A 12,500-nucleotide genomic window follows, 5' to 3' on the forward strand; every position below is an offset into this window, starting at 1 on the left:
GAGAGTGAAAGAGAGAGTAAGGAAGAAGAATTGATCTAGTGAAAGACTAGTACTTTATCCAGATTAAAAGAATGTAAAGCAAAGTTGACCTCAGCAAGATTTGAACAAACTCTGCAAGATAATCTATACTTTAGCAACTCTGCTTATTTGCTGCTTAATACAGGTGTGTGGTTGACTGAATCCCCACCTGTCCTACATAATAAACCTACTGCCTTTTGACCTGTAACTCACTGCCTTTTGACCTGTAACTAGTTTGATAAGCATCAATGCATGAAACTCTCAGACCTTGAATCACTTTGTTATTTCTGCTAAATATTAATAAAAATATACAGAGACTAATATTTTAAGTTCTATTTTTCCTGTTTGCATCAATATACCTATATATAAATGTGTATATATAAATGTGTGTATATAAAATCAAAGTATAGTGAATATCTATATATAAGATGTGTTTAAAGGGATATATTATCCTGGCAGTTACCATGTTTCCTCTTAAATCAGTTTCAGATGTAGGCTAACCACAATGGTCCTTATGTGATACCCAAGCTAACAATAAGTTGCTAGGCTCTGGTAACTATTCTTGCTGGGTAAATCTGAGTGTCCTGTTCTGGACTGCATATTTTCCGTAGAGAAAGTAATAGTATTAATAATGATAGGGAGAACAGAGATTTTTCACATCCATAATTTTATTTAACAGTTATTTACAGTATCTTTATAGGACCTACACATGTTTCAACTGCAGCAATTGCACACTTGTATATGCAACCTAGCATCATGGTCGGTGCAGTTTCGTCAGAGTCCTTACCCTTTGCCATTTCAAAGTAAAACTGAAAGAATCAGCAAACTGAGTGAATAAAGTGTTTTATGGGAGGTAGAGGTCGTACTACTAATAGTTGTAGGAATCTTGACTTAGGGTTCACTTCTACTAAATGTGGTGGGTGAAGTGAAATATAATTCCTAAATTAGGTCATGGTTAGATTGAAAGGTTATGTAGATTTATTATTAATATTAAAAGTTAATGATTCCACTCATTTCAAAGAGAATATTCTTAGTGTTGAGGTATTCTATAACAATTGATTTATTTATTTTGGTTTCTCAATTGCTATTATAATAATTTTTATTATTATTAATGAAAGTTTGACAATGACTCCTGGTCTGTTCAGCACTACCCTTTGAACTAGAGGGAATAACCAGGAACTTAGTTAACCCATAACATCCTGTTGAAAATTCAAGCTCAGTCTTGTAATGATTCAAAAATGAATGTAAACAGGTTTAACATTAGTTTCATGATATTGTGCATCTTAGGACTAGATTCAGTCTTATATAGTACTGAGTCTCACAGGAGATTAAGAAGCAATGATAACATACATTATTTAGAGAACCAGTTTGGTCTTTATTACTTTTTCTTTTGATTATTTAACAACAGTGTGCCACTAGAAGCACTGGAGCATAACATTTATATAAAAAGAAACTCATGGACTTGGAAAAATGATGATGGTTCATGGTAATGGTGGTTGGCAGTGGTAATTGGTGTTGGTGAGTGGTGAAATAAATAAAACAAAACTGACCAGTACGAAAATCAATGTATCCTTCTCCTCCAGAAATTACCAATTTCGCCAGTGAATGTACAACAGGTGTAGCTTCTCTGACGTTTTTGTTTGTACCCTCACTATCAACACTAGCAGCACTAATTCCTTTCACTGGAGATCCTGAAAAATACAACACCATGTTACAAATACAACTAAATACAAATATAACTAAATACAATATACAACTAAATATCCATCACACATCCACACATATACATATGCAAACAATTCTTCTATGTGTACCTTTATTCATTTTTTTTTTAAATTTTGATTTTCCCATGCTAACCAAAGACAAATGGTATTTATCATTTTTTAAAAATATTTTTCTTTATGTCATGTTTTGTGAATAACAATGTGATTGGTTACAGGCTTACAAGAGCCAAATCACTGGTTCACTGTATTTATGATGGCTAGAGTGACAAGGGATTTCTTAGCCAGGGAAGAACAAATACTACACAAGGTGTTTTAATGCAAAGTGACTGGTCACCATAATCATTTTAACATCCACTTTCCCATGCTTGCATAGATCAGACATAATTTATTGAAACAGGTTTTCTACATCCAAATACCTTTCCTGTTGTCAGCTTTCACCTGCTTCAAAGCAAGTTAATATTTCCCTATGACCAGACGTTTTCTATGAAAGATTGGAAACAAACAGTTGTATGACAGTGATACTTGTTTACAACTATCATGTGATGTCAAGACAAGGGCATACACACATGCGCATGCACACACACACACACGATGCACTTCTACACATTTTCACTCTCCCAAATCCACTCACAAGCCTGGGGCTATAACAGAAGACACTAGCTCAAGGCAACATGCAAAAAGACTGAACCCAAGAGAACATGATTGGGAAGCAAGCTTCCTAATTGCATGCCCCTGCACCTGATGTTTGCATTATTCACCAATGTATATCATGTACATATATATATCTGTCTATTGGGGGAGGAGGGGGTGCATAACTGTAAGTTATACATAATGCAGTGATCACTAAATATCTAATTAAGTAACAGATAACATCAGCTCAATGGTTCAAATTATTTTCGTAATTTAGGCAGGTACAGGAACAACCGCAAGCAAGATTCTGCCTTATCACATCTCTTCAACAAATTAGACATCATTGTACTTGTTGAACTAGGAAAGAAAGAATCACTACATAGACACAAAATATTGTACACAAGCAGGCAAGAAAAATTAGTATATTTAAATAATAAACAATAGTAACATTGATCTTTTACTTGTTTCAGTTATTAGACTGCAGCCATGATGGAGTACCTCCTTGAAGAATTGACCCCAGTACTTATTTTCTTAAGCCTGATACTTATTGTATTAGTCTCTTTTGCTGAACCACAAAGTAACAGGGATGTAAATACATCAATACCGGTTGTCAAACAGTGGTGGGGGACAAATACAGACACAAAGACATACACACTCATAAGGCTTTAGTTGGCTCAAGGCTAAAGTAGAAGACACTTGCCCAGGGTATCATGCAGTGGAACTAAACCCAGAACCATATGGGTAAGAAACAAACTTCTTACAAAACAGCCATGCCTGCACCTATACATTAGTGTAAACATATTTTATACAGTGAGCATTAAATATATAAAAATGAAGTTAGTACTATTTCTAAATAGAATTTAAAATCTAATTAAAAACAATTATGCAATAATGAAAAAGACATTAGCTGAATGATGAATATTATTTTAATCATTTTGGCAATAAGATCAGGTGATTTTTTTAATGTTCTTTTTTGACAAAAACTTTCACTAACAAAATTTTCACATCTCATTAGAGGTATGCAGGTATTTTGAAAATACCTCTCAGAGTGACAACTGTGCCCTGCATAGTTACTGGCTGCCATTTGGCAAGATATAGCACCCTTTTAGCCACCCTGCCATGAGACTGCAGAATGGTGGATTGTGAAGAGGTAGCAGAAGAGGTAGCATTTAGTGATGACTTGAAATGGTAAATATTTTTTCTAACTGTATTTGCTTGAAAAAACATACTTTTCTTTATATTAAGCAATTCATTATAATTACTTTTACGATGTGCCTAAATAAAAACCATCGTTATAGATCAGCATTTCTCAACCTTTTTCGCAATTTGGCTTCCCTTGGACATTGAAAAAATTTATTTCGGCTCCCCTGAGTTGATGAAAAATTTTATCCAGCTTCCCATGTATCTGAAATAGACCAGCCGGCCCATGACAAATCTGACAAAAGGGGGGACCCGAAGAACTACCAGCTCACGAACTGCATCTGAAAGTTGGCGCGTCAATCATGATGCTAAGGAATTTAGATGCTCAAATAATGTGCAATGGTACGCGGATGATTATCAAAAAATTGTGCTCCCGAGTTCTGTAGGCAACAATCTTGAATGAACCGGCCGCTGGCTAAGACATACTTATAACTCCCATGTCCCTTACCCACTCCGATACGACCTACAAGTTTAAACAGATGCAATTCCCATCAAACTCTGCTTTCCCATTACAATCAACAAGGCGCAGGGACAATCAGTGCAAGCGGTTGGTTTGAATCTGACAGAGCAAGTATTCTCACATGCACAACTGTACGTTGACTGTCCCCATTGTCTTTCTATTTGTGCAGCCGATGGAAGGACGAAGACTGTTGTCTACCAAGAGGCACTCCAATGATAACAACGGCAACTTCAACTGCTCCAATTTCAACTCCGCAATTTTTTCATCGTCCTGCCAGCCCACGTTAGTCCAGTCTTGCTTTGCTCTCCTTACTAACTCACCATGACATTCTTTTTTTTCTACCAAGATCCGTCGCCCAAACACCACTTTGTATCCACTTCGTCCTCTTTTTTATGTCTTCGTTTCTCTCTTCGCGTCATTCTCTGACTGGGTGAAACCGGGCTTAGCTGCTAGTCAACTAATAAAAGATTCACTATGACTCAAGTTTCCAATTCAAATTCATAATAATGGAATCGGACAGCAACAGAGAGTCAAAGGAGTCCATGAAAGCAGCAATTGAGATACAATCCACAACTGGTTGAAGATTATTTGTAATAACTTATTGTAATATTCAGTTTGTTATAAGCGGAACATCACATTATCAATAACGAAGACAACTGAATGGCTCTTTGTCTTTTCCTTTACTGTATTTTTCTCTTTTTAACCATTTTTTTTTTACCTCCTGCTTTCCAAATTACATGAAAAGAAATGGAAATTTAAAATATTTTTAATAACACAAATTGTCAATATATGACATCTCATCATTGATTTTATGTCTATATTAGAAACATTAGAAAATTAATATTGGTTTCAAATTTTGGCACAAGGCCAGCAAGTTCAGGTTAGGAGATGAATCGCTTGCATCAACTCCAGTGCTCAACTGGTACTTATTTTATTGACCCCCGAAAGGATGAAAGGTGAAATTAATCTTGATGGAACTTAAATTCAGAATGTAAAGACAAACGAAATGCCACTAAGCATTTTGCCTGGCATGCTAACAATTCTTCCAGCTCACTGCCTTAAATTAGAAAATTAATATTAAAATAAAAAAACAATTACCATTATTAATATTATTTGACGATTACTGAATTCTTGGGACAGCAAACAAAATCTATTTCAGTTCATTATATTCAGAGCCCAACAGTCAAGTACTGGGATTAATACAATTGACTAACCCTCTGCCCTCGAAATTTCTGGCCTTCTGCCTAAATCAAAAATCACTGCTACTGTTGTTGCTGAATGTAGCAACCAACATTTTTGTTGTCGTTGTTTTGTTTTGTGTTGTATTTATGTCACGTTTATGAGTAGCAGTTAAGAAACTGCATGTAAACTAAGGGAAATCACTCTTACTTCACTACACTTTATAGTTTGTTCACTGCTACGAGTGTCCTGGCATTCATGTGCATTGTTTAATATATCTATGCGTTTATATATTAGTGCATTAGTCTGTCTAAATTAGCATAAATGTTTTTCAATATTTACTCGCATTTTACTTTTAAAGTTCCGCGTGCGCGTGCGTGTGTGTGTGTGTGAGAGAGAGAGAGAGAGAGAGAGAGAGAGAGAGAGAGAGAGAGAGAGAGAGAGAGAGAGAGAGAGAGAGAGAGAGAGAGAGAGAGAGAGAGAGAGAAAAAGAGAGAGAGAGAGAGAGAGAGAGACCTGTTCCATGTTTGCCAATGAAGTATCATATTTGCAATGTGTTTATAAACAACAGAAAATTATTCTAACTTCATTAGAAATATAAAATGGCATTGTTTTCTTCCACTACCCTAAGATAAATAACCTTTGAATAGTGTACAAGGCAGTAATAAAAAGCAATATATTAGAAAACAGGAGCAAATAAGGAAATATATTTTGTGTAAAGTAATGCTATGTATGTGAATTTGTATACAGGGGAAGTCATATCTAAATACAGTACCTCACTATACCAAAGGGACAATTATATGCGAGCTGTATATATTGGAATAATTTTACATTCCAATCCAAGAACTATAATCGCTGAATAAAAAGGGGAAAATTTTGAGCCACTGTACCTATGGCAAAACTTTATTATAAAGATGTAATTATGAGCATGCTATTTGCCACTGGATTTTAGTTAGAGTGTCCACCTTTCGATCTTAGAAAACTGCACTGTACACAATAAGTATTAATTATCTCTTGACTACTAACAACCCTAATAGAAGGCACTGAAGTTCATAACCTGACCTCTAGCCAACGACAGTCAGGAATTTGTATGAATTCTGTCCACCAACTTGCTTTTAACTTTTCTAGACAACCTGAATGAATATCTCCTGCATAAAATTCCAAGTAGTATCTGTGAAATAAATTGACTTAGTACCAATAAATAAATACTGCCTGTATCAAGTACTCTTTTTCTTGTTTACATTTCTAAATCTACATGTGAGTGAGCCTGCCTGCCTGCCTGCCTACATGTGTGTACATGCACACGCATACATACACATACTTAATACAGGAAGTTATTACTTCCACCCCAAGCTTTCACATAATTATCAGAGACTTTCTTTATCAATGTCATATTCAGCACCAGCATCATGAAATCAGTGAATATTCTTTATATCAGATATAGTTTTGAGAATAAAGCGAGGAGACCGGAATGATTAAGGTAAGAGTATAAAATAACTTTTGTGATTTAACAGACTGTTTGTGAGAGAGAGAGAGAGAGAGACAATGTATGCACATGTCTGCCAACTTGACTCTTTTGGTCTCTTTTGGTGAAAACAAGAAATGGCAGTTATAACAGTTGCAATAAAACACATATTTCCAGAATAAACGTTTCAAACTTGGAGACAGTCTGGAAAACATTAACAGGTGAATAACACAATGATGATAACAACAATAACAACAACATATAATGATTTCTTAGTGCACTTACCTGGAACTGCCACGAAAAACTTGACGGCATCTCTGTGTCCATGAAACGAAAGTTGTGCCTGTGCCATGGAGCAGTAAGGAATGAAAGTACCAGGTGTAATATTATCTCCTTTGCTATCACTGTATACCCTGATAACATTACCAGGACGGTTTGGGTGACTACCTGTACTTACTGGTTGCTTGTTACCTGAAAAGACAAATAATAACTATATATGCATACCTGCTGTTATCATACTTCAAACATTAATATATGGTTGAAAATATTACAAGAAAAAAAATAATAAAACTATATCCATAGTTTAACAAAACAAAAAAATTACAAGACTATTCATCAGTGAATGAAAAAAGATTATAATTGTTAATAATAATAATAATACTTTCAAACCCAAGCACAATACCAGCAATATAGAAGTGAAGAGTTAGTTGATTTTCTCAACCTTAATGCTCAACTGTTACTTATTTTATCAACCTTAGTAGAAAGAAAGGCAAAGTCGACCTTGGTGACATTTAAGCTCAGAATGTAAAGAACCAGAACAAATTGTTGCTAAGCATTTTGTCCTATGGGTTAATGATTCTTTTCTGTTGTTGTTGATAGTGATGATTGATTGTTATCATTAAAAGAAATCATTATTATCATTATTCAGTAATCTTATTTTTATTACATGCTTTCACTGCATTACCGAGCACAGCTCTGTGTGCCTTCGGTATGTGCTGTGGTTTGTTGTGGTGCTCTTATTTTCACTGTATTGAAAGTGTTTTGCGTAGGATGTGTGCTATGCCCAGTAGTGCAATTTTCTGTATGTTATATATACTTGTAAGTCCTGGTGTTTTTGTTATGTATTTGTCTGAATATTTTTTTATTATACCTAAGGCACCTACTATGATAGGAATTGTTTCTGTTTTTAGATTCTACATTCGAGTTACCTCTAGTTCCAGATCTTTGTATTTTGAAAGTTTTTGTTTCTTTTAGAGAAACGTTGTCATCTGTTGGTATTGATACATCGATTAGAAAGCATATTATTGAGTGAGAGAGCAGTGCATGCCATCGAAGTGACACTGGGGTACAAATATACAAAGTCCAATATACCCATCATGACTACCCGTCTGATAAGGGTACACAAGGCACATGCATCACAACCATATGTGAGCGACATAGTGATCTCATATCAAGATAAACAGTGCATGACCTCGCAGGTGGGGCCCAGTTAGAATTTTCTTCAGGTCAAGTAGCCCATCCCACTCAAAAGGTCCCTGAATAAGGGTTGTTTAAGAATGATGAACAAAACACCCATGTTTCCAAAGGTGAATTATTCAAACCCCAAAGAATTCCTCTCAAACATGGCTATGATGCTCCCGCACTACTTCTGCTCGTGATCAGAGATGCACATAACATCAGCCACCAAGGGACATGCTCAACTGGTTAAGGTCAAACAACTGAGAAGCAAATCTGTGGTATTGAGCAGAATATTTGCTGTAGCCCATCTTTTATACCAAGACAAAACAATGTACATGATTACACTTCCAATCAATTAAGATCAGAAGCCATGAGAGAGCCACTGCCTGGTACTGCATCCGGACAGTATTATTATTATTATTATTATTATTATTTCATTAGAGCATCATAAAAAATACTCTGCATTGTTTGTTCCAGCTCTTTACATCCTGGGTTCAAATCCCACACAGGTTAATTTTATCTTTCATCTCTCTAGGGTCAATAAAATAAATTACAATTTAAGTACAGGGGCAACAGTATTGACTAACCATCTTCCTTAAGCATTGCTAGCCTTGTGCTTAAATCACAAACAATTATTGTTATTATTATTATTATTATTATTATTATTATAGATACCCATCACATTCTGAGCTCATATTCAGCTGTCAACTTTGGTTTTCATTCCCCTGAGGACTGATAAATCTAAGTATTACTCAAGTCCTAGGAGTGATATAATCAAATCTACTGCCCTCAATTTTCTTACTTTGTATACCAATATGAAATGCCCAAGAAATTTCCATACAAAGTACAAATCAAGAAAGAAGTGGAACTGCATTTTAAACAGACACTATTGAAGTGTTATATATCAATGAACCAGCTTTCACTTGCTCACTATGATTCAAGAGCTTCTCACTGAAGATACTGAACTCTCCAGCTATGAACAATATGCGAAAACTGTAGAAAGGTTGCTTAATATGGAACATGAAATGCCTTGATCAAAGCAAGATGTTTAAATTTTGTATAGATATCTTGTTTTAATTATTAAATGTTTATTATATTGTTTTTAATTATACTGAGTAAATATTTGTGCTCTTTTTGTAAATTGTGTAAACTTCCCCACTTTATATAACTAAACCTTATATAACTTGTCCATCCAACTTTCTGAAACTCTAACAAATAATAATAATAATAATAATAATAATAATAATAATAATAATTCCTGTTGCAGTACCAGGCAGTGTCTCTCATGACTTCTGATCTTAACTGATTGAAAGTGTTATGTACATTGTTTTGTCTTGGTATAAAAGATGGGCTACAGCAAATATTCTGCTCAATACCACACATTTGCTTATCAGTTACTTGACCTTAACCAGTTGAGCATTTCCTTTAGTGGCTGACGTTATGTGCATCTCTGATCATGAGCAGAAGTAGTGGGGGAGCATCATAGCCATATGTTGAGAGGAATTCTTTGGGTTTTGGATAATTCACCTCTGGAAATATGGATGTTTCATTCAACATCCTTAGACAACCCTTTTTCAGGGACCTTTTGAGCAGGATGGACTACTCAACCTGAAGAAAATTCTAACTGGGCCCCACCTGCGAGGTCATGCACTGTTCATCATGATATGAGATCACCATGTTGCACACATATGGTTGTGATGCATATGCCTGGTGTATCCTTATCTGACGGGTAATCCTGATGGATATACTGGGCTTCATACAATTTACCCCAGTGTCACTTCAATGGCATGCTCTGCTCTCTCACTCAATAATAATAATAATAACAATAAACAGTGACAACTACAATATTAATAATTTGCTTTTGCCATATGTATGACAAAAGTCAGAACAAGGTAAAAATAGCGGAATTTTTCACAGGATTGATAATGAAGGAAAAAAGTAAAAAACAAGATGTCCTACAAGTATGGATAAGAATAGTTTGACACTGATATAACTTCTCAAGTCAGCAATGCTCAGACACTGAAGGAATGTGTGCAAAATGGTTTCTTCACTCTGTGCACATCTCAAACAGGCCAGGCTGACAAGCGCTTCTATACATGTAGTGTTTATCCCATTTTGGATAAATGTTGACAGTAAAAATACTTAAAGATGTTAGAATATTTGTTTCATAAAAATTATATAAATCAGATAAACAGACAATGGTAACTATAATGGTATTATGCAAATCACACAAATTTGACAATGAACATGAAGTTATGAGCTTGTATTGATAGAGAAAAACTGATTCATACAATTAGATGAAGTGCAAATATTGTTTTTGTTTTTTAATAGGAAATTAATGTTAAATAGAAATAGAAGTTGTATTGAAATAGCCCCATAACCCTTAACATACTACTGGGCTACCACTGAGGTCTTCAATTTCAAACAGAAAATTATTTGTATTTTTAACTAGACAGGTTTGGAAGAGTGAGTGTAAGGAACATTTAAGGTTCCTTACAAATCCTCTTAAAAACTATGAGATTGATGCCACTAATGTTCCTCTTGAACCTTTGTATGCCAACACCTGCAAAAAAGACAAATGAGCAGGCAGGTAATTCCAGGGAGTCAATATTCTAGGAAGGATAGACTAAGCGTAGTTATTAGTGTGAGACCTGGGGGCATGGATACACATAACAAGAATGATGAACGGTGGAGTGATGAGTAAAGTAGGAGTACATGAAAGGAGGTAACACGAACCCAAACAGCTCCAAGGTGTAGTCACCATTTTAGTAATGATAGAAAATGCAGAGAGAGGAGACAGGTTGCTAATGATAGGGAAGTATTTTCTTCTTTTTACTTCCATTCTCGTCCATTTGTTTTTGCTCATTCAAAATGCAGTTGAGAAATTAATAACCACCACAAGTCTGATTTTGCCTCCCTCCTCAAATTGATAAAGATGTTACAGGCATCAAAAAACAAAATATCCCTTTGTGGTGTGCTACATAATTTGTTTCTCTTATATTTATGTCTGACATTTCTCACCAGATGATTTACTTGGGGATTCAACAGAAATATAAACAGTTTAATTAAGAAAATGTGTGGTTCTAACTATACTAAAGTACAAGTTGGAACCAACTGCTATTAAAACCCCAGAAGTACCCCTAGGTGATTATAAACCTCATATTGTTCTATCACAAAAGAATTTTAATTATTCCATAATTCAATAAAATATTTTCATAAACAGAAAAGAAAGGTTTAACATTAATAAGAAAAATGGAACAAAAATAAGAAAAATGGAACAAAAATAAAATATTCATTTATATGTAATAAAAAATTAATTATTTAACAATGAAAACTGAGTAATGCTGAAAAAAAATCAATTTTTGGTTACAGATTCTGCATTTTCTGGAAAACACTTTCCCTGATTAATAAAATTTCTTGGATGACAACTTAATATCATATTTGCCTCATAATTTGATCTGAGAGAGCTCTAAAATTTAAATATATCAATAAATTTTAAATATATCAACACAAAAATTGAAAAATATTTATTCAATATAAATATATATTTATGGCAGGGTGAGTTTGTGTGTGTGTGCATGTGTGTGAGTGTGTGTGTATACACACAAGTATGTGTGTACATAAAAATATATACACATACGAACCTCTCCCAACTATTCTGCCTACATGTCTGTGCACACCGTTCAATGCAATGTATGCCAGAAGGTTTGCAAATCTAACAGAGGCCTCAAAAGACATTTTAAGATCCACAAAGATCAGAACTTATCTGCAGCTCTTGGTGGTCCAAATCAGATATACAATCTATGTGGGTGTATTTTCAAAACATTATCTGGTTTAAAAAGCAACATCAGATGCCATGATGGATCTAAGGTGTAGGTACAGGAGGTGGTCAAACTCTGCATAAGGAGCAGACAACCACCATACACATATGTATACATGTTTATATGGATCAAAACAGTTTGATTCAAATTCTTTGGTTATCCAAGAGTTTCAAGTGTGATGCTAATCTTCAGCCATTTTGAATTTGCATGAAAGAAGTTGTTTGTTATCATCATAAGATGGGCTGCAATTGGTCAAGGAAGGTCACGTGGTGTCCTGGTTTGATATTGGTATAACCATGTATCAGTGACGACGGTTAGTTGGAAAACACCACATGGTGAACAGGGAATCAACTGCATGGTGGACAGGAAATCAGTGAAGTTGTTGGAGGGGGGTAGAATGGGGTGGTATGCACAAGTATATAGTTGTATATGTGGGTGTGTGGACGTACTCATGGTTTTGCGAGCATGTCTGGATTGATGCAAGCATGCACATCTGTACATTGGTGCACACATACACATGAATGGACATGTATGTGCATGCACAT

General features: G+C 35.0%; 1 protein-coding gene across 50 annotated transcripts in view; it reads right to left on the reverse strand.

Moving 5' to 3' along the window:
* Positions 1-12,500, reverse strand: part of LOC106882306 (C-Jun-amino-terminal kinase-interacting protein 4) — a 249,052-nt gene that overhangs the window by 943 nt on the left and 235,609 nt on the right. For all 50 annotated transcript variants that reach the window (XM_089365071.1, XM_089365059.1, XM_089365051.1 and 47 more), the window contains 2 exons: positions 6,962-7,147; positions 1,569-1,709 (listed from right to left, as the gene is read on the reverse strand). In XM_089365071.1, coding sequence (XP_089221197.1) covers positions 1,569-1,709; positions 6,962-7,147 — 327 coding nt within the window. The remainder of the gene's footprint in view (positions 1-1,568; positions 1,710-6,961; positions 7,148-12,500) is intronic.

Source organism: Octopus bimaculoides, chromosome Z (assembly GCF_046866305.1).
Source record: "Octopus bimaculoides isolate indiv1 chromosome Z, ASM4686630v1, whole genome shotgun sequence".
NCBI classification, from domain to species: domain Eukaryota; kingdom Metazoa; phylum Mollusca; class Cephalopoda; order Octopoda; family Octopodidae; genus Octopus; species Octopus bimaculoides.